This window comes from Bubalus bubalis, chromosome 3, assembly GCF_019923935.1.
Source record: "Bubalus bubalis isolate 160015118507 breed Murrah chromosome 3, NDDB_SH_1, whole genome shotgun sequence".
NCBI lineage: Eukaryota > Metazoa > Chordata > Mammalia > Artiodactyla > Bovidae > Bubalus > Bubalus bubalis.
In genome coordinates, this window is record NC_059159.1 from 115,415,228 (window position 1) to 115,442,180 (window position 26,953).

Genomic DNA, 26,953 nt, shown 5'->3' on the forward strand with positions numbered 1-26,953 from the left:
TTTGATATTTGGCAAAACTAATACAGTTATGTAAAGTTTAAAAATAAAATAAAATTTAAAAAATTAAAAAAATAAAAAAAAAAAGAAAGGAATGTTTTATTGACTGACTTGTTTTTGAAGTAGATTATTTTTACTAATTTGTTATTTAGCTTAGTTATCTCCTGTTGGACAAGTCTTTAAGTAAAAATATTTTAAGAATGTGTTAATTTAATAGTATTGATTTTTCTCTTATAGGTTTTGCAACCTTGTGACTTGTTCTATCAAGCTACTCAGATAAGTACAGATCCACAAGTACTTGAATTATCAGTAAAATCCCTGACACTGAAGGTAAGTTATAATGTAGTCAGTCATTCAGATCTTTAGTGCCCTTTTGAAAAAAACAATAAAACTTAGAAATAAACAATTATAACAATAATATTAATCATTAAGCAAAAGGAAGCTGTTTAAAAATATTTTTGACACATAATTTTAAAATGATACTTAATTTACATTTTATGATGAATGTTTTCATGTATTTTATTATTGGCAGTTGACTGCTTCTGTAGGTAGCCTCCTTATAGTATATATAGTTGAAATTGGTCAGTTTAATATCAACATGTAAATATTTTAACTGTTGAAATTAGCTATCATAATAAAAAAAGATTTTGTAGGCAGCAACTTGTATCTGTTTCTTGGTAGTAATATTACTTCAGTATTAATTCCTCTTGATCTGTCAGCAAATATATTTCATGTTCTTTGAAGTATGTAGTTTGGAAAGTGATTTTTGTAGGTTTTTTTTAATTGCTTTGAATTTTTCTCCTTAGGTTTCACCAGTTATCATAAATACTGTGATTACCATAACTTCAGCACTTTATACTGCTAAGGAAACCATCCCAAAAGAAACTGCTTCTTCTACAGCACATTTATGGGAAAAGAAGGATACAAAAGATTTAAATATGTGGTTTCTTGAAGAACCAAATGAAGCTGTAAAAAGAGCTCCCATGCCTGAATTGGTACCCAAAGGAGAGATAATAAAAATGAACATTGATTCTATTTTTCTGGTTCTTGAAGCTGGAATTGGTCATAGAACAGTACCTATGCTATTGGCAAAATCACGTTTCTCAGGGGAAGGCAAAAACTGGAGTTCCTTAATAAATCTCCACTGTCAGCTTGAGCTAGAAGTAAGCATATATAGTATTTTTCCAGATTATATAAGAAATACTGCTACATATAAACTATTTTGGAAATCTCATGTAAACATTTAAATTAAGTTTATCATAAATACAATGTTGATTCCCAAACTTTTGGAAAAAAGTGTACCTATTTATGCCCTTGATATAATTGTTTTTATGTGTATGTTATTTTAGAGTACATATTCATATTAAGTTTATATTTCAACTGATTTCATTCATCTTAAGTTGATTAAATTAATAGACTGTTGTTCAATTCAGTCGCTCAGTCATGTCTGACTCTTCATGACCCCTTGGACCACAGCACACCAGGCCTCCCTGTCCATTACCAACTCCCAGAGTCTACTCAAACTCATTTCCATTGAGTCATGGATGCCATACAACCATCTCATCCTCTGTCATCCCCTTCTCCTCCTGCCCTCAATCTTTCCCAGCATCAGGGTCTTTTCAAATGAGTCTCTTTGCATCAAGTGGCAAAATTATTGGAGCTTCCGCATCAGTCTTTGCAATGAACACTCAAGACTGATCTCCTTTAGGATGGACTGGTTAGATCTTCTTGCAGTCCAAGGCACTCTCAAGAGTCTTCTCCAACACCACAGTGCAAAAGCATCAGTTCTTCGGTGCTCAGCCTTCTTTATAGTCCAACTCTCACATCCATATATGACCACTGGAAAAACCATAGCCTTGACTAGATGGACCTTTGTTGGCAAAGTAATGTCTCTGCTTTTTAATATGCTGTCTAGGTTGGTCCTAACTTACCTTCCAAGGAGCAAGTGTCGTAATTTCATGGCTACAGTCACCGTCCGCAGTGATTTTGGAGCCCAGAAAAATAAAGTCAGCCACTGTGTTTCCCCATCTATTTGCCATGAAGTGATGGAACTGGATGCCATGATCTTAGTTTTTTGAATGTTGAGCTTTAAGTCAACTTTTCCACTCTCCTCTTTCACTTTCATCAAGAGGCTCTTTAGTTCTTCTTCACTTTCTGCCATAAGGGTGGTGTCATCTGCATATCTGAGGTTATTGATCTTTCTCCCGGCAATCTTGATTCCAGCTTGTGCTTCTTCCAGCCTGGCATTTTCAAGATGTACTCTGCATATAAGTTAAATAAGCAGGGTGACAGTATACAACCTTGATGTACTCCTTTTCCTATTTGGAACCAGTCTGTTGTTCCATGTCCAGTTCTAACTGTTGCTTCCTGACTTGCATACAGATTTCTCAAGAGGCAGGTCAGGTAGTCTGGTATTCCCATCTCTTTCAGAATTTTCCACAGTTTATTGTGATCCATACAATCAAAGGCTTTGACATAGTCAATAAAGCAGAAGTAGATGTTTTTCTGGAACTCTCTTGCTTTATCTATGATCCAGCAAATGTTGGCAATTTGATCTCTGGTTCCTCTGCCTTTTCTAAAAGCAGCTTGAACATCAGGAAGTTCACGGTTCACGTATTGCTAAAGCCTGGCTTGGAGAATTTTGAGCATTATTTTACCAGCGTGTGAGATGAGTGTAATTGTGCGGTAGTTTGAGCATTCTTTGGCATTGCCTTTCTTTGGGATTGGAATGAAAACTGACCTTTTCCGGTCCTGTGGCCACTGCTGAGTTTTCCAAATTTGCTGGCATATTGAGTGCAGCACTTTCACAGCATCATCTTTCAGGATTTGAAATAGCTCAACTGGAATTCCATCACCTCCACTAGCTTTGTTCATAGTGATCTTCCTAAGGCCCACTTGATTTTGCATTTCAAGATGTCTGGGTGTAGGTGAGTGATCACACCATCGTGATTACATGGGTCGTGAAGATCTTTTTTGTACAGTTCTTCTTTGTATTCTTGCCACCTCTTCTTAATATCTATTGCTTCTTTTAGGTCTATAAAATAGACTGTTTGGTAGGTGTAAAATTCTTAATTTTAAAAATTAAGTATCCTTTTTTCGTTAAAGTGATAATAGATTATTTCTTTTCTCTTTGGAAATAGTGACTTAAAAAATTAGAAGAAAATGCTTTATATATTTATATAATGCAGATCTTTATACTCTGGTGAGGCTCCACCAAGGTCTTTCACATTTCTGTGACAGTCCTTTAGTTATATGGAAGATACTTACTTCGAGCCAACATATATTATGCATCAGAATTTTTCTACATAGAGTCTTCCCAGGAATACTTTGCTTTAAAGTATTTAGTTTATGTTTAGTAGAAACTAATCTGATATTCTACTTCAGTCAATAAGTATGAAAATTTATAAGCCACTACAGTATTTGTGATGATAGAGTTATATACTAACAGAGGTAGAACTGACAGACTAAGTTTCAAGTTCCCAAGTTTTAGCTAGAATTAGCTATATTTTGCAGAGAATTTGATCTAAGATGTCCAGGAAGTTCAGAGAATTCAAATACGTACATGTTTATTGAATCATATGTTATTTGCCTTCACTTCAAAGGCTTTCTAAAAGTTAGTGGAGATAGACAGAACATGTTTTTAAAATTCCAGTAATGTTTGATTGATGAACACAGTTTTCACTGTTAAACCCAGCCTGAAAATCAAGGAAAGATACTTAAAAGAAGTTTTTTTCTGGAATAAATTGTGAAGAGTAGACCATGAAGTTAGCCAGATGAGGAAATCATTGAGAAAGCATGTATAGGAAACTAATGGCATGTTGATGGTTTTCATACAGAACAAATAGCACAGCCAAAAGGAATGGTGTGGTGAACAACATGGAAGATGATTTTAGAAAATACCAGAATGTTTTATTTAAAAAATTAAATTCTCTCTCTAGGTACATTATTACAATGAAATGTTTGGTGTGTGGGAGCCTTTGCTTGAACCCTTAGAAATTGATCAGACTGAGGATTTTAGACCATGGAATCTTGGAATCAAGGTATTTTTGATATCTGGAATTTTTTTTTCAAATATTGAGGATGCCCACATCACACACACTTTAATTTTAATCACAGCAGAGTTCAGATATTTCATTATGAACCTTTCCACATGCTTCCTTGTTTGACCTCTGAATGTAATTTTCAAACCCAAGACTGTTGCCTCATGGGCTTCTAATATAAATATTGTGTAACATTTATTATGTACTAGATACTGTCTTAAATAATCTCCTTTGCTTTAAACCTTAAAACAAACTTCTGAAGAAGATACAGTTTTAAACTTCATTTTAATATATAATAGAACTAAAACTTTTGAAGTTAAAGGGCTTCCATAAAGTAATAATGCCTTTAAATTGAAAGAGGTGGAATGTAATACTGGCTGCAAAGTCCCCACTTATAAACTATCATCTTAAAATATTTCTAGCATTTTCTTTTAGGTTGTTGTCTATCACAAGTTTTCCTTGGTATCTGAAGGGTATGTATATAAAAGAAAATACATTATTATTTACTTCAAATACAGTGTGAATTTATGTAATCATATAAATCAGAACCTTTAGATGGATGAAATTGTGCTTCTGAAGCAAGAGATTGTAGGATTATTAGTATATCTCCTCCCTAATAATGATTCTGTCAAATAATGGACAAATTTTCAGTGGCTTAAAGCCAGTTAAAGGAACAATGAAGGTGACTAGCTTGGTATTTCCAGCTTTTTATATTAGACCAGTACATTTGATTGTGCTCATTTTAGATAAAGGATTTGGGTAAAGGAATTTCTTTGGTAGTTGTTAGGTCAGGATACTTACAGGTAGTAGACTTGCGAATCTTAAAAAGGGGTAGGTAGTTTGATTCACAGGAGCCTAGGTCCTAGTGGCACTGTTCTGCAACTATTGTTGGACTTATTAAGTCCCTAGGTTTCTGTTCTTTATATATAGCATTTATAACACCAGTAGGCTGACTTTTCTTGCCCTGAATTTCCACATGCTATGATGTATGTGCTTCTGATTTTCATTCAGATGCTACATGCGTTTACTTATTAGGGTTTTATTTTCCCCTTCTAAATTATGTCTGCCATTTTAGTGTAACTGAGGAGGAGAAGAACTTTTCTTCCAGTATTGTTTCTGTCCAGGCGGCATTAGTTCTGTCCAGGCAAAACTTGTGATGTCCCAGTAATTCCAGTAAGGCAGTGGAACTGATAAAATGTATTGCTTTCTCTAATGTTGTGGTTGAAATTTGTCTGATGTTTGTTTTTCCTTTGTAAAATGAGTTATGCCATGCCCCTAGAAACAAATTTTTCTCACATTTCTGTAATTTATGTTATTTTAGATGAAAAAGAAAGCCAAAAAGGCCATTGTTGAGTCAGGTACTGAAGAAGAAAATTACAGAGTACCAGAATACAAAACTATCATCACTTTCTATTCGAAAGACCAGCTAAACATTACATTATCTAAATGTGGCCTTATAATGTTAAATAATTTAGCTGAGGTAAGGAAAGTTACTTGAAACTTTAATTTTGGGGTACCAGTCTGAGTTAACCCTTTGGTTAAAAAAGAAGTTTTTGTTAACTTAGTTGTTTGTCATATGTCTGTTAGTACTCTGCTTGTCATTTAGTTTTCTACGTTTTCTTGTATTTATGATGACTCTTCCTTGTTAGGCATTTACAGAAGCTGCCACTGGATCTTCAGCTACCTTCATAAGGGATCTGGCACCTTTTATGATTTTAAATTCTCTTGGACTTAGTATTTCTGTTTCACCAAGTGAATCTTTTAGTGTACTCAACATTCCTATGGCAAAATCATATGTATTGAAAAATGAGGAGAGTTTAAGTATGGATTATATGCGAACTAAAGACAATGATCATTTCAATGCAATGACCAGCCTAAGCAGCAAACACTTCTTCATTCTTCTTAGTAAGTGATAAATTACCGTCTTGGGGCTTTATTTTCTTTTAAATTATATTTTATATCCCACTTTACTTACTCCTGGTATCTCACAGATTTTTTATTTCCTTCCTAATATGTTGCAAATTTTATTATTTGCTTTGCAGGGCATTGGTTGCTGTTGTCACTGTATTGCTGTATTTCAAATTCTGGCTTTATCCACTGCTTTATTTAGAGCATAATAATTTACTACTTTGGAGAAGAAAATTATTAGATCTCATCTTCAGTCAGCATTTATAGACAATAACTATCAGTGGTTGTTTTAACCACTTTTAGTATAACTCAGTAAAATTCCAACAGTTTTGCAACTGAATGAATTCAGAATAAGGTTTGAATTCAGCCAATGGCACAGATAATGGTTTTGGGGTTTGTGAATAGTTTTTATCTTCTGCCTGTTGAAGTAGAGGTTTGTTTTTTCCTTTGTTCTTTATGTTTCTCAGAAGAGAGGTAAAAAGTAAAAGTAAACACATTTTAAAATTGTCGTAGTGTGTACTCATTGTATTCTTCAATGTATGTACATTGTAGTATGTACTCATTCTTCTCTTGGGAGGAGAAGGGAGCGAGAGAGGATGAGATGATTGTATGGCATTATTGACTCAATGGACATGAATTTAAGCAAGCTCCAGGAGATAGTAAAGGACAGAGAAGCCTGGCATGCTGCAGTCCATGGAGTCACAAAGAGTCAAACATGACTAAGTGACTGAACAACAAAACTCCTTGTGAAGTTAAATATTAAATAGACCCAAATCCTCACTCACAACACTTTGACATTTTGACAATTAAGTAGCTATGGAAGGAGGGACATTAGAAAAGTTACTTAGGCATGGAGGAGGGGTGCTAAAATTGACAGCTAGTGCTTTTTCCTAGTCTTAACAGTGCCTAGGTTTAACATGTTTTCCCGACATTGTCTGTGAATTGTTCTCATCAATTGTATCTCTGTTTGCTTTTAAACTAACATTTTTATGGGATAGTAGGGGAGGCAGACAGATTAGTTGCTCAGTCTTTGCAGCCTTATGGACTGACTGTAGCCCGCCAGTCTCCTCTGTCCATGGGATTCTCCAGGCAAGAATACTGGAGTGGATTACCACTTTCTTTTCTAGGGGAGAGGAATCTATAAATAAATAATTAACTTCCAAAATAGATAATTTATCCCCAATACAATATATGTATATATAAAGTAAGGCTATATAAAATTGTAATCAATTCTTAGATATGGCCAAGTGTCACAGCCTGTTGGAAAAATTAAAAACTGAAAAACTGTAGCTACTTGGTAATTGCCTGTGACTGCCTGTTTTATTGTGATAACAAACCAAAGATCAGTGTTCTTGTATTTTTTAGCAATTTCTCTCGTCAGTCAGTTATTTTTAAAAGATTATGTTAAAAAAAAAAAAGATTACGTTGTCTTAGGTTTAACTTTTGGATGAGTTTTTTTCAATTAAAAACTTTTTTTGTTAAAATACTTTGAAGGGTTTCAGTGAATGATGTAGAAATGCATTGTGGATTCTTAAAACATCCCTTTGTATAGTTTTCAGTGATAATGTTTAAAAATTTAAGAAATCATCTGATGTTTCTGGCTTAAAATGTCTACTAAAATTAATATATGATGATTTATGATCAATTTTAAATATGTATACTTAATTTAGCACCTGCTAACCACTCTACTGCTGATAAAATCCCTTTAACAAAAGTGGGACGACGACTGTACACTGTAAGACACAGGGAGTCTGGAGTTGAAAGATCAATTGTTTGTCAGATTGATGCAGTGGAAGGAAGTAAGAAGGTAACAATTCGCTCTCCAGTGCAGGTACGGAATGATTCACTTTTTTTCTGAGGTCATACTTTGCATATTTATGTGCTATTAAAAAAAAAACAACTAAATTACCACCAAAAGTATGCAAATTGTAATAGAAGTACAGCTAATAGCAAAAAGAATAATCATTATCAGTAATTATACTACTCTAATATGAACATTTGTTATATTTGAAGAATTTTGTTGAATATACATCTCATAATTTTTATAGGAATATTTTGTAAGTTTTTTGAATATTATTTTGTAAAAACAAATGCATCAATATTTTGTTTTAGGCCTTTGTGGTATGTATTCTTTTAATCACAGAAATTTTGTATACCTTTATTGAGGTAAAATTGATGTACAATAAACTGCATATATTTAAAGCTGATGAATTTTGACAAAAAATACACTTATGAAACTGTCATCACAATCCAAGTAATAAACACACTTATCACCCCCAAAATTTCCTCATCCCCTTTTTCCCCATTCCCATGCATCTACTTAACATGTACTTGTGGTACATTACTTATACAATATACAATTTTATATAAATGAATGAAGTACGGAATGGAGTCTGACCTCTGTCAGTGAGGAAAATTTTGTACGTATCAGTTTTCATGGTTTTTTTTTACTTTTATTTGCATTTATTTTTTTGCAGCATTTATTCCCAGGCCATAAGTTTTTGTTTCTTCAGTTTCTTCTGGGATATCTTTTTCTTCTGTGCAACCTCCTCTTCTGGTTTAGGAACAATCTGTTCTTTTTCAGTAAGGATCATCTCAATGTGGCAGGGAGAGCTCATGTAGGGGTTGATCCGACTGTGAGCTCTTTAAGTCCTGCGCCGCATCTTGGGGGCTTTGTTCACTTGGATGTGCTCAATGACCAGAGAATCTACATCTAAGCCCTTAAGTTCAGCATTACTCTCTGCATTTTTGAGCATGTGTAGTAAAAATTCAGCACTCTTTTTGGGCCACCGACCCTGCGTCCAGCCCCACTGTTTGGCCTGTGCACACCTACCAACTCCACCATTGTAACAACAGAAGGGCACACATTGCTTCTTTTAAGTGACATCCTTCAGATACTTGGTGGCTTTTTGGATATGCATACCCTTTATGGCCTGGGCAGTTTCACTAGTGTTCTTAAAGTGAACACGAAGATTTGAACCTCTTGATTTGCATGATTTTGTGGGGTTTTCTGGGTCAAGTGAATAGCGCACCATTTTTATGGGTTACCTCAGGCCGCTTACCGGAAAAGCTATTTAATTGTAAGATTTTTTTTCCCTTTATTACTGGTTTGAAGCAATTTGGTTGTGATGAATCTTAGTTGAGTTTGTTTCCTGTTTTTTTGTACTTGAATTTATGCATTTATAGTTTTCATCAACTTTAGAAAAAAAATTTGCCATTGTATTCAAAAATTTTATTTCTGTCTTCCCCTTCTCTTCTTCATGGTCCACAGTAGGTTTATACAGATATTAGAGTGTTTAAACTTATGCTCTCTAATGCTCTATTCACTTTTTCTTTCAGCTTTCCCCCACCCCCATGTTTCTGTTTTGATGTTAAGTTTCTATTGTTAAGTCTTTAAGTTTACATTTCTTTTCAGTGTCTCATTTGTCTTAATCTCATCCAATGTATTTTTATGTCTAAAAGTTTAATTTGCATTTTTATTTACAATTTCCATGTCTTTTTATATATCTTCAATCTTTCCCCTAACTTTTGAATATATCAAGTATAGTTATATAAGTATATTAATATTCTTGTCTACTAATTTGATCATGAATATCATTTCTGATTTGTTTCATTTTATTAATTTCTATTTTTATGGGTTATTTTTAAATTTTTGTGTGTCTAATAATTTTTTTACTGGATGCTTAAAATTGTGAATTTTACTTTGTCAGGTTCTTTAGATGTCTTTGTATTCCTTTATGTATTCTTGAGCTTAATTCTTCAATACAGTTATGTGAGTTGGAAAGTGATCCTCCCAATGCTTGTTTAAAAACGTTTTAGGTGAGGCTCAAGCAGTCTGTCGGAGAAGGCAATGGCACCCCACTCCAGCACTCTTGCCTGGAAAATCCCATGGACGGAGGAGCCTGGTGGGCCACAGTCCATGGGGTCGCTAAGAGTCGGACACGACTGAGCGACTTCACTTTCACTTTTCACTGTCATGCATTGGAGAAGGAAATTTCAACCCACTCCATTGTTCTTGCCTGGAGAATCCCAGGGACGGTTGTCTATGGGGATCCCAGGGCTGCTGTCTATGGGGTCGCACAGAGTCGGACACGACTGAAGCGACTTAGCAGCAGCAGCAAGCAGTCTGTAGTCTAGGGCTAATTTTGCCATGCTGATGAAGGATAGAACCAATACCCTTTGTACTAAACAAGATTTTACCACTTTGGTTGGTGAGAAAAGGAATTATGCATGAACAGCAGAGATTATTCTGCCTCCCCCTTTCAAATGGATCTTTACTGAGCCTTACTTAGTGTACTCATGGGCATATGCCAGATACTGCTAAACTCTTAAAGTCTCATGAGTTCCTTCTCTACAGCTCTCACCTCTCCATGCAGCTATCTCCTCTCTCATATAATGTGCTGTTAGATTAAGTCTTATTGGCTTTCCCGCATTCTTATATCTCTCTCTTCAACTCAGACTGGGCTCTGTTTGATTTCTTCTCTGCATAGTAATCTAGAACTCTTACCACCTAGTAAAGACAGTAAGATGGGGTGACAGAATGGGGAGACAGTCTTAGGGCTTATCTTAGTAGGATTTTTCTCTTCCTTTCCTTCTTTTTTTTCCTTCCTCCCTTCCCCCACCCCAGGTCTTTCTTTCCTGTGCTCTTTGTCCACTGTTTAAAAACGATTACTTCATGTGTACTTTTTAACCCCCTGTGTTTTGTTTGTTTACTAGTATATTGGGAGGTTATATCTGGCCTATATTGTTCCATCGGGGCTGAAAACAGAGATTCTTTCTCTTATATTTAATTTACAATAATACATAATGTTAGTATGTCGCTCAGTCATGTCTGACTCTTTGTGACCCCATGGACTGTAACCCAGTGGGCTGCTGTGTCCATGGGATTCTCCAAGCAAAGATACTGGAGTGGGTCGCCATTTCCTCCTTGAGGGGATCTTCCTGACCTGGGGATCGAACCTGAGTCTCCTGCACTGCCTGCATTGCCTCTTTGCTGCCCGAGCCACCAGGGAAGCCCTGATATATAAGCATTTTGATTTTGATATATATGTACAGTTTGAAGATGTTAGGTATGAAATTTACTCATACATCACGTTTCATATCTCTGGTAACATCGCCAGTTTGATGTTAAGTTGCTCACTCCTGTCTGACTCTCTAACCTCATGGGCTGTAGCCCACGAGGCTCCTCTGTTCATGGGATATCCCAGGCAAGAATACTGGAGTGGGTTGCCATTTCCTCCTCCAGGAAATCTTCCTGACCCAGGGATTGAATGGGTGTTTTCTGCATTGCAGGCAGACTCGTTACCATCTGAGCCATCAGGGAAGCATTTCACTTACAATGAACTGCATTAAAGATGACTGTTAGGCTGCTCTCATTATTGTTGATTACTTTTTAATTTTATTAAACAGTAAAATATTAATGTTTAATTTCTTATAGGTACTTTCATAGAAATTAAAATATATTTCTCTTCTTTCAAATAAGCAGCTTATCTAGAAATAAAATATAATGTAGTTAATTAAGTTTATGTATTTATCAATTCTTAATTTGCACTCAGCATATTTTATATTTTGATATGATTTTTAAAAAAGATTTTAGTAAGATATAGAAATAATATAAGAAAATAGTGTTACTAACCAATGTGTCTTTATCTGTCCCAAAGACAAATACAAGTAGAATTTTATCTGGTAATGTGTATTAAGCAAAATAACGTTAATCATTTACATCACTGTTGTATGCAACTCATTGGATGAGATACTCTTTACATACTTTTTCATTCAATGAGTAGTGTACAACAGTGATGGAAAAAAACAGACATTTGCCAGACAGTGGCTTTTTTGCACTTTTCTCATATAGTCATCTAAAACTTTGATGTCATATTTTTCTTATTAATTTTTTCTACTGTGTTTGTCTAAAGGAAAAAGTTATTCCTGTATCACAGTCAAGAAGATGTTATCTTATTTTTTTCTAGGATTTTTAAAAGTTTTGTTTTTGAAATTCCTTTTCTCTAAGACTGTAGAAACTTTCTTTTTTATTTTTTAGCATGGATATTTGCATGTTTGAATTGTTTTTCTAATTTATATGAGGAAAATAAATATTGCCTGATAATTCCTTTTTTGGGATATTTAAATGGAATACTTTATGTCTTTAGAGTCTTAGATTAATGATACTAAATGTTATTTTTTCTTTCCCAGATTAGAAATCATTTTTCAATACCACTTTCTGTTTATGGAGGAGACACGTTATTGGGAACGGCCTCACCTGGAAGTGAATTTAACATACCATTAGCATCTTACCGGTGATTTTGTTTTCTTTATCTTTTTGTTTGCCCTGTGATCTCTTATAGACAGTTTATGTGATATCTATCTTTAAGTTATCAAACTGTGATCAAATTTATCTTGTTAATATCTCTTTATTTAAGTTTTGGCACTCTTTGAATTTTTTAAGTAATAATATTTAACTTAATGTACATAACATATAAATTATCTTTACTTTTCCTAGTAAATACAAATTACATGCTTGCAATATAACTATCAGAGTCATAGTCATGTAGATTTTTAACAAATTTCTAACAACATGATTGGTGCCTTCTAGATTTTAATATACTATTATAAAGTGATTTTTGCTTTTCAAGTGTTTTATAATTAATTTTTTCGAAATTTCTTTAGAAAATGTGAAATATTTTGTCTTTTTATCTACATGCTCATGCTCAGTTGCTAAATCATGTCCAACCCTTTGCAGCCCCATAGACTGCAGCCCTCCAGGCTTCTCTGTCCGTGGAATTTTCCAGACAAGAATACTGGAATGGGTTACCATTTCCTTCTGCAGGGGATTTTCCTGACCCGGGGATCAAACCCACATCTCCTGCTTGGCAGGCAGATTCTTTATCACTGAGCCACCTGGGAAGCTTTTATCTGCCTATTTATCTATTAATTGCTCATTGATAGAATTGTAATGTAAATAGAGCTAGACAGTTCATTCTTGAACGCTATATATGACCCTCATGCGGTCAAATATCCACATTCAGTTGCCCTCAGTATTCAGTTCTTCTCAGTCAAAACCTCTTGCTGATTATCTGTCTCTCATGTTTTCTCTTTATTTCTTAAACTTTTCCTTTAACTTTGCATGTTTCTCTAATTCAGCTCTGTCCTTCAGAAAGAAAATTTTTGAGGAAAATTTTGTCACCTCTGCAAAATACTCTGCGCCAGTCTAGAAAGAGTTAACTATAGTTTCATATGCTCGGTGTACAGTGTACAATTGTTTTTGTTTTTTGGTACCTATAGTTATCTTATAACCAGTAGTTATCTTTTAACATTACATTTCCCATGTGACTGGTATCTCTTTAAGAGGAAAGACTGACTGACTTGTGCATTTTCAGTTTTGCCTCTCATTGGTAAATAATGGATCCAATAAATGTCTTGATAAACTGGATGTGAGTGTATTGGCATTAGTTTAATGTAGAGACAATTAAGCTTTTATTTTTAAGTGTTAGAAGTAAGAGTGAAAAAAGAATGAAATACAGAGAATGTAGAAGTAAAAAAGGCTAAATCTGCAACTGATTTGACAGGTAACTCTATGATGGGTCTAAGGAGGGGGTGGTGGTAAAAGAATTTAATATTATTTTACTGTCCAGAATGCCAGTAGCTGAAAGTTCTTTAAAAAAAAAAAAAGACACACAGAGAGGTGGATGTGGAGGGTTCATAGTTCAGTCTAGCAAATTTAAGGCACTATCAGACATGGTTACAGAATATGTATTAGATATGTCAAGGTTAGGGGATGGAGCGTAAGAAAAGAATGAGCTAGAGATAGTATTGACAGTTGTCACACAGTGAGGGACAGTGTCACAGTCACACTGATTATAGCTTTACAAGTAGAAAGACATTTAAGTGTTTACACTTGGAAACACTTTAGACTTAAAAAAATTGTTAAACCCTAGTACAGTTGCAGTGTAAAAAAAGAATGTGATATTTAAGTATAAGATTTAATCGTAAGTGAAGTGAAGTCGCTCAGTCGTGCCCGACTCTTTGCGACCCCATTGACTGTAGCCTACCAGGCTTCTCAGTCCATGGGATTTTCCAGACAAGAGTACCAGAGTGGGTTGCCATTTCCTTCTCCAGGGGATCTATCCGACCCAGTGATTGAACCACAGTCTCCCACATTGCAGGCAGACACTTTACTCTCTGAGCCACCAAGGAAGCCACCGATCATATGTGACATCCATTACTTTTTCTCACTGTCTTCTTGCAATCACTGCAATAACTTCTGTAATGCTGTCCAACATTTCAGTAAAGTTAAAGCGTTAGTTGCTTAGTCGTGTCCAACTCTTTGCGACCCCGTGGTCTGTAGCCCGCCAGGCTCCTCTGTCCATGGGATTCTCCAGGCAAGTATACTGGAGTGGGTTGCTATTTCTTACTCCTGCTCAATAAAGTTAAGTATCTATTGAAAGCCTTCATTTGATTAACCTTGAAAAGCTGGTGATTAATTTTTCAATAGAAATATATTTTTGGTTCATGAACTCAGTCATGGTACATACTTGGGACCACATATCCAGGAAAGCCAACTTCTTTAAGTGTGTAAGTCACATCTGTAGGTGTGTGTGTTGCATATATGACCTGTATGATAATGTATTTTCTGCAAGAAACCAGTTATGAGCTTGTAAACATACTTTTAAGACAGCAGGTTTGTAAGAAAAATACTCTCCTTTTGAAAGCCAAATAACTTCATTACTTTACAGAAAGTTAAAATGCAAATATGTATCTGTATATCTGTCTTACCTATCTCTAAGAATGTGAAAATATAAAAATTTATTACAGTAGTATAGAGAAAGATAACTTCACTGTTCTAAAGCTGCAATCAAATAATTTATGTTTTCTTTTAAAGAATTTTAAAGCATATTGTTTAATCTTTTATGTAGATCACTACTTTCTCTGAAGCCAGAAGATGCAGACTATCAGATGTGTGAAGGAATTGACTTTGAAGAAATTATAAAACAAGATGGTACTTCTTTCAAGAAAAAATGTAGACCTATACACCCTTCCAGGAAGCCATTTATCATTAATATAGTCCCAGAAAAAGATAATTTGACATATATGTCAGTGTATTCAGAAGACCGTTGGGACTTACCATACATAATACATTTGTGGCCACCTATTCTACTCCGAAATCTTCTTCCTTACAAAATTGCTTATTACATAGAGGTATCCTGGTATTTTTTTAATGCCTTCTTGTCTTTGATTTTGTAGCTTTAGTTATTTAAAATTATGAGTAATAAAGCAGTGTTTTAAAATTCTAATAAAAATTTTAGAACTGGTGAACAGTATAGATTTTCTTTAAATGAAAATGTTTCAATGATGTTATATAAAATAAGATTTAAAATTTTTTTCCCATTGATTTACCTTAGAAATATGGTTACTAAGTTGGATATAATTTATATGTACAACTAGGATATGCCATTTTAAAAATCATGTGTGAAAGTACTAGATACTCCTGTAGAAAATTTTAGAAAATAGAGATAGTTAGATTGTCTGTAATCACATTATCTGAAGGTAGCACTTCTGATGAAGATATCATTTCAGTTCTAAAATATATTTTTCAGTCTTTTCCATGCATGTATATTTTATATATTTTTGAAAGATGGATACTAACTTTTGAAACAAGTATGAGAATTAGTATGAAAATAATAGTACTAGACTTAAAACCTGCTACATTATATTATTCTCGTACCTTTAGGTTTCTAAAAGGATTTCATGCTTATAAAAATGCTTTTTCTTTTAAATACTCTTTGTTTTAAGAGATTACATCCGATTCCTTCCTGTTGCTATAATAGGAATCTCTCCATCTTAGGATTTTCAGTGAATATTCCATTTACCATTGCTTGTCATATGTAAGAAAGTAGTTCTTCATTGTAATCTATTATTTGTTTTGTTGGAGTCTGTTATTAATGATTGGAATTTACTATGTGTTTATACTTTTCTGTCAATTTTTTTTTTGGGGCTGAGGGAGTTAACACATCTGTGGTTTAAGAATATCTATTTTCCATATAGTTGGCAATTAAGATAGTGGTTAAGAATTACCTCTTTACTATCAGATAGATTTGAGATTGAATCTTAGCTCTATCTCTTACTGGCCCTGGGTCTTTAGGTGAGTTATATTATCTTTCTGAATCATTTGTCCTATCTTATACAAGAGTGATGGTAATAAAACTTTCGTGACCGGGATATGGGGAAAATCAAATTAAATAATGTAGTAAAGGACTTAGCACAGTGCCTGACAGGCATATGGTTTCTACTGGTTAACCTCTCTAGCACCACCAACACCACTATCCTATTTTGTGGAACATGTCAGGTATTGATAAACTTAACATTGTTTTTGCTTTAAGTAATTTAAACTCTTAAGATGAAGAGGTTCCTATGTTATAACAACAGGAGGGAACCAGATTAGAGATGCTAGAAAACAGGTGAAATACCCAGATGGGCTATCTGTTCCATTTTAATGGAACTTTTGACTTGATGCTTTTAGGGATAACACTGTTTGCTAGTTTTCAAAAGAGATGATCAGTTTTTAGAAAGATAGTTTACCTGTGGTATGGAGAAGGGCTTAGAGGAGTTAAGAGCAGTTAGGAGACTTTTAAAAGGAGGAGTTACAATGACTTGAACTAAGGTAATGCAGGTGTGGATGGAGAGAAATGAACAGTTTTGAGAGTTATGTCAGATGCTATATAAACACTTATTGGAAATGGGTTATGAGAGTTTGTTAAAAATCAAGAATTGGAGTTGGTAGCAATTGCTTATTTTGGATTACATACAGTTTTCATTATTTTATACTTCTCACAACTAAAATCATTAGTATTAATAGATAAGATTTATTTTTACTATAGTGTTTTATAGTCTTAATTATTGCCAGCAGAATTTCTCATTATATTCTTTAATTTTATTTTCACAATAGTCCTTTGAAGTAGATCGTTTAAACCTTTTTACAAATACAGTAACTCAAATGATTTATAGAAGTTTACACAGTTGACAGAATTAGAACTTGAACATAAGTCTTTTGACTTATTCTGACAGAGGTATTTCAAAAGCATTTTGTATAGCATTCAAAATCATTAAGTAGAATATTTTAGCATATTATTCTGAAGCATTAAAAATTGACTGTATTTTCTTTTTTATTATAGGGGATTGAACATAGAGTTTTTACTCTCCATGAAGGCCGTTCAGCCCAGCTTTGTACTGTACAGTTGGATAAAGCCAGGCTACATTTAAAATTACTTGACTATCTTAATCATGATTGGAAAAGTGAATATCATATAAAACCTAATCAACAAGATATTAGTTTCATCAGTTTTACTTGTGTTACAGAAATAGAAAAGACTGATTTAGATATTGCTGTCCATGTGACTTATAATACTGGCCAGACTATTATGGCATTTCATAGTCCTTATTGGATGGTTAATAAAACTGGTCGAATGTTACAGTATAAAGCAGATGGAATTCATCGAAAGCATCCACCTAATTATAAAAAGCCAGTTCTCTTTTCATTTCAGCCAAAGCACTTTTTCAATAACAATAAGGTATGTGAAGTTTTTTTTAAACCTTTATTCTTCTTTAGCTACTTTTCACTCCTTTTTAGTTTGTTTTGAAAAATAAAATTTTATGAAACAGGTATAAATAATATTTGTGAAATATTTGAGATTAGAAAGATTGGAATTTAGTATTGGAAAAGTTTTAGTGCATTAATAATATAACAGTAGTAGTGGTGTTAGTCACTCAGTCGTTTCCTACTCTTTGTGACCCCAGGGACTGTGGCCCACCAGGGTCCTCTCTCCATGGGATTCTCCAGGCAAGAATACTGGAGTGGATTGCCATTCCCTTCTCCAGAATATAACATTAGTTTAGGCTAAAAAGCAAAAAAGTATATCAACTTAGGTAGGAATTTTTAAAGGTACCTAAATACTAATATATTTGAAATATTTTTTTCTAGGTTCAGCTTATGGTAACTGATAGTGAATTGTCAGATCAATTTTCAATTGATACAGTTGGTAGTCATGGAGCGGTTAAATGTAAAGGCCCAAAAATGGAATATCAAGTGAGTTCATTCTGTGCTCATCTGGAAACTTTTATTTAAGCTCTGTTAAGTAATTAATTTTTATAAGAATGTTATGATAATGAAATAGTTTTTGAAATGTTACTTTTTTTCCCCCATAGGTTGGTGTCACTATAGACCTTAGCAGTTTTAACATTACCAGAATTGTCACATTTACCCCCTTTTTTTTGATTAAAAACAAAAGCAAATATCATATATCAGTGGCTGAAGAGGGAAATGATAAATGGCTCACTCTTGATTTGGAGCAGGTGGGTAAATGAATTTCAGAAATATACCTCTTTCAACTTTTGTTTTTTCTTGAAGTTGGATACCTGAAATCACTGTGTAGTGTTTTATCTGTCTACCCCCACCTCCCAATTTTGTTTCAGTTTCATGAACATTTTGAGTATTTATTTGTACCATAATAAACCAAATAAATGATTTATTTAATTATTTAAGCCTGAATATTGTCATCTAGGAATGCATTGCTTTGTAAAAGAGGTGGACACTAACTAGATGGGGTTAAATATATAGCAGTAGAAGACGGAATAAAGTATCAATGCAGCAAATTGTTGAAGATAAATTGGTAAATTTATTTTCTTCAGGAAGATTTTAGAAATGCCTTTATAGGGTAGATTAAGCTAATTACTTTAAAAAGACAGTAGTGTTTTAGGAATGAAGTTTTGATTCTGCTCTAACTGTAGTTGTTAGGTGTGTGGATAAGAGCTTTCTGAAAGACTGCCTGAAGTTAATAGAATATTTTACTTCTGAAGAAATTTTGTTCTAAGTATGCTATGATTATAAGAGAAGTATTTGCTATTTTTATTCATTATGCCTTTTTGAAGCTGTCCTCTATAATCATTCATTATTCTTGAGTTATATCCTTTAGCATTTCCTTTTGAGCTGGTTGGCGGTAAATACCATCAGTTTTTGTTTATCCATCATCTTTCCTTTATAATAATTTTTCTTGATAATTCCTGTTTTTTGCAAATGTTGTAGCATTTACTATATTCTGGGTTCCATTTTTGTTGAAAATTCTGCTGTGATTCTGTCATTTCTTTGGAAGTTATCTTTTTCTCTCCTGCCTTCGTGGAGTTCTCTCTGTCTTCTGCAGTCTTACAGCTATTTGTCTGCATGTGGGTTCTTTTTATATATCCTGCTTGAGATACTTTATTCCTAGATCTATAGATTATTTCATACCTTATGTAAAATTTGCAGTGATTATGTTTTTAAATACTGCCATTCTTAAATACTCCTGTTTCTTCCTTCTGGATTTTTAATCAAATTTATTCTAGACCTTTATATTCTCTCTTCTATATATCTTACTATTGTTTTTTACATTTTCTGTCTGTATAACTCGTTCCTTTATTTTGGATAAATTCTGCATATATAGCTTTCATAATTTATGCTTTTACTGTATATACCATACAGTGTGTGTGTATGTATGCTATTTGAACCTTCAACTGAGTTTTTTATTTGAATAATTATATTTCTCATTTTTAGAAGTTGTATCTTTTTTCATGTTTACCTGTTCATTCATTTTTCAACAAATATTTATTGTGTACTCTTTACGTGCCATATTTTAACAAAAGCACAAGTCCCTGTCCTGTATAGTTTACATTTCAATGGGAGCTTGGGGGAACCATTAAATTGATAATGCCATAGTCAATTAGTAAAATACATTGTATATTTAAAGGTGACAAGTCTAATAGAGAGAAAGGAAATAAGGCGGGCTAAGAGGTATTTTGAGTTCTAATGTGCAAGGAGTGGGCTGTAATTTTACATAATGTAGTCAAGGATGAGACTTGAGGTCACATTTGAACAGATGTGGAAGAAATGTGCAGGGCTTCCCAGGTGGCACAGTGGTAAAGAATCTGTCTGCCAATGCAGGAGACTTAAGGGATGCAGACTCGATCCCTGGATTGGAAAGATCCCTTGGAGTAGGAAATGGCAACCCACTCCAGTATTCTTGAGAGGAAAATTCCATGGACAGAGGAGTCTGGCAGGCTATAGGCCATGCCATGACTGAGCACACACATACTGAAGAAAATGTGAGAGGTACGCTTGTCAAGAGTGCAGCAGAGCTGGAAGCTCAGCTGCCAGATACAGAAATAACTGATTAAGTTCAGTTCAGTCACTCAGTTGTGTCTGACTCTTTGCGACCCCATGAACCGCAGCACGCCAGGCCCCCCTGTCCGTCACCAACTGCCAGAGTCTACCCAAGCCCATGTCCATCGAGTTAATGATGCCATCCAACCATCTCATCCTCTGTCATCCCCTTCTCCTCCTGCCCTCAATCTTTCCCAGCATCAGGGTCTTTTCAAATGAGTCAGCTCTTCGCATCAGGTGGCCAAAGTATTGGAGTTTCAGTTTCAACATCAGTCCTTCCAATGAATGCCCAGGACTGATCTCCTTTAGGATGGACTGGTTGGATCTTCTTGCAATCCAAGGGACTCTCAAGAGTCTTCTCCAACACCACAGTTCAAAAAACATCAATTCTTCGGTGCTCGGCTTTCTTTATAGTCCAACTCTCACATCCATACATGACCACTGGAAAAACCATAGCCTTGACTAGACGGAGACCTTTGTTGTCAGTGTAATGTCTCTGCTTTTGAATATGCTATCTAGGTTGGTCATAACTTTCCTTCCAAGGAGTAAGCGTCTTTTAATTTCATGGCTGTAATCACCATCTGCAGTGATTTTGGAGCCCCCCAAAATAAAGTCTGACACTGTTTCCACTGTTTCCCCATCTATTTGCCACAAAGTGATGGAACTGGATGCCATGATCTTAGTTTTCTGAATGTTGAGCTTTAAGCTGATTAAGACAACAAGTCAAAGTAAAAGTGACAGTCAGGACTTTAATGACTTACTGCAGTAGTATAACTAAGAGGCTAAAGTGAAGAACGCACCAACTCCCTTTGTACTCTTTTTCCTATGAAACAGACAGCAGTTGGTTAGGGGTGAGGTGGATCAATGAGGGTAGTGTCATTGTCAGGGGAGCCCTGAACAAAAAGCTGGTACTGCTTTATGCATCTAGGGGATGGAAGACAGCAAAGGAATGGGGCTAAGTGTGGAACAGTACTGAGTACCAAGTCAGAATAGAGAAAAAAATATCATCGTATCCCCCTCTTTCCTTAATAGAGATCTTGCAGAAGTTCCTGAGGAAGGCCTCTGCCAAAAGCCCTGATAAAAAGGCCTGTGAATACAGGTGCCCATAGTAGGAATGCAGGTACTTGTAAGGGCATGACTAGAAATAGGGTTGAATTCTTGAGAATGAAGTGCACTGCACTCTGGCCATGCACCTAGTCTGGTGTGGGGAGGGCTGCTTTGCCCTGTGAAACCTGTCAAATAAAGATAAAGCCTTTATAATTGCCACTGGTATGACCTGAAAAATTGCACATAGATTTTTAGCCAGGAGCTGGACCCCTCAGTTCATTTCAGTCAGTTAGTCATGTCCAATTCTGTGACCCCATGGACTGCAGCACACCAGGCTTCCCTGTCCATCACCAACTCCTGGAGCTTGCTCAAACTCATGTCCATCAAGTCGGTGATGCCATTCAGCCATCTCATCCTCTGTCGTCCCCCTGTCCTCCTGCCTTCAGTCTTTTCCAGCATCAGGGTCTTTTCTAATGAGTCAGTTTTTCACACCAGGTGGCCAGAGTATTCGAGCTTCACCATCAGTCCTTCCAATGAATATTCATGACTGATTTCCTTTAGGATGGACTAGTTTGATCTCCTTGGCAGTCCAAGGGACTCTCAAGGGTCTTCTCCAGCACCACAGTTCAAAAGCATCAATTCTTTGGTGTTCGGCTTTCTTTATAGTCCAACTCGCACATCCATACATGACTATTGGAAAAACCATAGACTTGACTATGTGGACCTTTGTCGGCAAAGTAATGTGTCTGCCTTTTAATATGCTGTCTAGGTTTGTCTTAGCTTTTCTTCCAAGGAGCAAGTGTTTTTTAATTTCATGGCTGGAGTCACCATCTGCAGTGATTTTGGAGCCCAAGAAAATAAAGAAAATAAATTGCTGGAACCCTCAGCAATGTGGATATCTGGGGAAAGAGCATTAAAGACAAAAGATTGCCCAGGGTAGATGATCTAAAGTAAGAGAATATTTGGCATGGGGATAGCAAAAGAGGCCAGTATTATTGGAGAGGGAAAAGTAGAAGAGAAGAAGACTTACCAATGATTAAAAGTAATTCTGTAGAACTTTGAGACCCATTACAAGGATTTTAACTTTTGCTCTGAGTGAAATGGAGAGGGCTGTTGGAAAGTTTGAACAGTGATTAAACACAGTAGGCTCTCAGGAAATATTTGTTGAGTGAATATATGAATATTTTTGGCAAATGTTTCATGTGTGCTCATTTGAGTCTGTGGATTCTTAGTTTGTTGGATGTAGTGCATGTGTGCATGCTAAGGTGTTTGATTCAGTCATGTCCAACTCTTTGCACACCTATGGACTGCAGCCCGCCAGGCTTCTCTGTCCATGGGATTCTCCAGGCAAGAATACTGGAACGGTTGCCAGTGGGTTGCCCTCCTCCAGGGGATATTCCTGACCCAGGGATCCCACCTGTGTGTCTTACATCTCCTGCCTTGGCAGGCAAGTTCTTTACCACTAGCACCACATAGAACTCTCCATACATCTAGATGCTAAGATTATAATTCCAGCTTTGTTTTACTTTATATATTTTTTAGGTATATCTTTTTCCATACTTTCATTTACAGTAGTTTTATGTCTTGATTTATATGTCAGTTGCAGATAAGAGTATTAGCTCTTCTGTTTTTAAAAACCTAATCTATAGCATTTATCTTCTGATAGTTTCTGTTTACAGTAACTGCAATTACAAACACATAACAGCTTATTATTTTTTACTTTACTTTCTCTTTTGTCAATTTCAGCTTTTCTTAAGATAAATTTCTGTTGCTAGTTTAAAATCTTCGCATTTTAATTTTGGCTTACAGTAGTCAACCATAACATGCAATTTATGGTTATTAGCTATGTTGATTTGTTAAACTTATATATATATATATATATTTTTTTTTTTTCCCACTACAAAAGACAAGTACTTTGGTACTTTCTCTAGTCTCAGGAGGTCGAGCAGAAAACTCTTTCCAAAGGTATAGCATATATTACTAAACATAAAAAAGTGTACCAGAAAGTAGCAAGGCTTGGGGGTTTTCAAAGAGCACATAATTTTTAGTCTTGTTAGTTCCTCCTGGGAAATATGCTTGGCTTAGTATTGTTACTGTTTTGAGTTTCCCAGGTAAGTTTCCCAGATGACTTTCCCAGATAAGTGTTGCAAGAAGCCCTGAATGGGAACTTTCTCAGCCTCTTACAGCCTTAACCATGTCCCATGTCTAGTTCCATTAATTACTTTTTATGACTGAATAAAACTGACTTTAACAAGCTAAGACACTTGGCACTAACATCAAGGTTCTACTACATTGCCCTCAGGTCATATGATGATGATCTCATACGTCTCATTGAATTATGTGGTTACCAGCCTGGTCAGAGCCTATCACACTAAGACTTGGTTTACATAATAGTTTATACAGACAAGGCTGATTCTCGTTTCCTGTTGTTTTAGCTCTTTTGTTTCCAGCTCCTGTTGTCTTCTTTATAGGTGCATTAACTCCTCCTGTTCTGTTAGTTTGGCTTCCAGATCACTGATATCCAGGTTGTTTCTTAAGATTTTGAGCCTGTTTTCTACTCTGAACTTTAAGACTTTAGATATTTCTCTTGATTTTTGTTTTTGTTTTATCCTTATTTGACTTCCAAGACTCTGGATTTAGTATTTGTCCTGACTCAACATTTGTGTGTACTTTGACTACTGCTTAAATTACTGGTACCCACAACCCAATTGTGATTTTTTCATAATAGAACATTCCCCTATTTTAAACTGATCACTTTGGCTCAGTTTACTTACTTACTTTTCAGTCTGACTCTAGCTGTGGACCACATTAATATCTCTTCACAGCACTCTAATTATTTTAGCTCTTCAACTTACTACCCATTACTGTTTGTGTTCAAAGTGCCCACAAGTGGCACCCAATCTCAAAATCCACAGTTTATAGCTAAGCAATACAGTAACCAGAGTAGTGTTGACAGAGGTTTATTTTAAACTATTTTAAGTCTACTCTGATGGGTTTATTAAAATGATAAAGGTCTTCATGGTGAAATCATTTTTTTAAAAAATAAATATGTGTAATATGTGTTTTAGTGTGTCCCCTTTTGGCCTGAGGATGCTTCTAATAAACTTCTTATTCGAGTTGAAAGAAGTGAAAGCCCTCCCCATAAGATACATTTTAATAAGGAAGAAAGTTGTATTTTACTGCGTCTAGACAATGAGGTAAGTGATTTTTGTGTGTGTGTGGTTAGAGAACCTTATATATACTTACTAATTTTTTAATAGTGATTTTTGTTTGTTTTACCAAAAATGAACAAACATTTCTCTTTGCAAAGGGAAAACTTCTAAAAGGACACAAGAGATATAAACGATTTAATTGTTGCATAGAAAGTTACAGTGCCTGGAGTAAACCACATCTTGAATTTGACCCATCTATCTATGATAACTGAGAGTCATGGTTTTTCAGACATGCAGTATAAAATCCTGAATTACTTTCTAAATCATAAAAACAACTGTATTAGCTATAACAGTTTTATTAAGAATAGTTTTATTATTAAATGTTACTGGTTAATGTTCTTTGGAAATGATCACATTAGAGAATATTTTCTTTTCCTTTTTTCTAGCTTGGAGGTATTATAGCAGAAGTTAATTTGGCTGAGCATTCTACAGTTATTACATTTTCAGATTATCGTGATGGAGCCGCTACATTTCTGTTAATAAATCACACCAAGAATGACATTGTTTGGTATAAGCAAAGGTAAGAGGATTATTACAGATACAGTATCCTCTGATTTTAGCAGAGTCTAGGTGATAAAACCTTGACTTTTTGATAATTTCTTAAGAGTATAAAAACCACTAATGGCATTATGGCCATGTAAAACAATGTTCTCATTTAAAAAAATGTATACTGAAATATATAGGTTTATAACTGACTTGATATCTGTAATTTATTTTTTGAAAAGTTTTAACATAATTGACATAAAACATAAGTTTCAGTTGTCCAACCTAATGATTAAATGTTTGTATATATTTTGTAAAATCATCACAACTATAAGTCTAGTTAACATTCGTCACTGTATATTGAGAGGTTTTTTTTTGTGATGAGAACTTTTAAGATTTACTCTCTTAGCAACTTTTGCATATAAAATAGAGTATTATTAACTATAGTCATCATGTTGTACCTCACATCCCCATGACTAATTTTAGAAATGTAAGTTAGTACCTTTTGACCCCCTTTACTCATTTCATCTGTCCCTGCCTCTGCCTGTAGCTTCTACCAATCTATTCTCTATTCTTTTTTGGTGGTTTTCTTTTTTTCTTGCTTTCTTAGATTTCACATTTAACTGAGATAATATGGTATTTGTCTTTCTCTCACTGGCTTATTTCACTTAGCATAATGCCATTAAAGTCCATCCATGTTGTTTCAAGTGGCAAGATTTCCTTCTTTTCTATGGCTGAATACTATTTAATTCTCTGTATCTAGAATGAAATATTATGTGTGTGTGTGTGTGTGTATATTTATATACATACCTCATTTTCTTCATTCATTCATCAGTGGACACTTAGGTTGCTTCCATGTCTTGGTGATTATATGTAATACTGCAGTAAGTACGTGTATTTGTTTTGAATTAGTGTTTTCATTTCCTTTGAATAGATATCCAGTTGCTGGATCACATGTTCTGTTTTTAGTTTTTTGACAAGCCTCCATACTGTTTTCCGTAGTGGCTGCACCAGTTTTCATTACCATTGACAATACACAATACCTTTTTCCCCAAATCCTCACCAACATTTATTTTTTTTTCTTATCTTTTTGATGATAACCATTCTAATAGTGTGGGATGATATCTCATTGTGGTTTTGGTTTGCATTTCCTTGATGATTAGTGATATAATTTACTTTTAAATACTTCAGGAAAAAAAAAACCTGAAGCAACTATGGCAAAAGCTTGATCAGTGCAGAATCTGGTGAGGAAATTGTCAGAGTCTATCATAAGCATTTTGTCTAGTTTTGAAACTTTTTATTTTTAATGAACATAATGTAAATATTGATTTTTTTTCAAACAGTAGATAACATTTTTCTTGCTGAGGCATATGGGAAAGGACCACTACGTTTTTAAGTTTGCTAAAGACCATGTTTATATATTTATTTCAGGATTACTCGTAACATCATTTGTTTCAATATAGTGTGATATTATATCCTCCTAGTACCACTACAGTTTACATAACCTTTTCCTCTATTTATGGGTCCCAGGTTGTCTTGAATTTATTTTGTCTACTTTTTTAGTTTGTTTTCATGTCACTTACCAGTGGGCCCATGTTTATCAGTACATTTCTGCTTTTTTTTTTTCCACTACTAACTGTACATTCTAATCATTGACTAAAATAAAATAGGCGTTGATTGAGTGAGAACCCCAGGTTGATCTAGCATATACCTAGAACTCCTCCTTGCCCATCAGTTCTCTCATTTGTGGAATATGTTGAGAGAAAGGAGAGCCTGTTTTTTATGATTATCCATATTATAAAAATAGTAAGTTGGTTGATTAAAACTGGCAAAAGCAAGTAGAAATGGCTTTTACTTATTTGCCCTTCAGTTCATTTACCTCACCTAGCCTTTCTCAAAGAAATTTTCACAAAATTAAGACCTCCAGAAAATGATTTGATTGACTATTTTCTCATTTCTCTCAAACGTATTACATAACTGGTAACATTCTAAGATACATAGGAGCTAAGTTGATTCTTTATATACTGTGGATAATATAGGGCATCAAAGTTTAATTCTCTGACATCTGGTTGAGCCTGGCT

General features: G+C 34.7%; 1 protein-coding gene and 1 pseudogene across 1 annotated transcript in view; one reads left to right on the plus strand and one right to left on the minus strand.

Annotated features, from left to right (window-relative positions):
- The window catches only part of VPS13A (vacuolar protein sorting 13 homolog A), a gene marked incomplete in the record, with an annotated part of 267,525 nt that overhangs the window by 171,539 nt on the left and 69,033 nt on the right, over nt 1–26,953 (plus strand). Inside the window, 13 exon segments of the mRNA XM_045165068.1 lie at nt 235–327; nt 804–1,160; nt 3,936–4,037; nt 5,359–5,517; nt 5,687–5,942; nt 7,616–7,776; nt 12,138–12,241; nt 14,858–15,140; nt 17,114–17,509; nt 17,920–18,024; nt 18,144–18,290; nt 24,246–24,374; nt 24,776–24,909. Of these exon segments, the coding sequence (XP_045021003.1) occupies nt 235–327; nt 804–1,160; nt 3,936–4,037; nt 5,359–5,517; nt 5,687–5,942; nt 7,616–7,776; nt 12,138–12,241; nt 14,858–15,140; nt 17,114–17,509; nt 17,920–18,024; nt 18,144–18,290; nt 24,246–24,374; nt 24,776–24,909 (2,426 nt within the window).
- Nucleotides 8,407–8,995, minus strand: LOC112583905 (annotated as a pseudogene).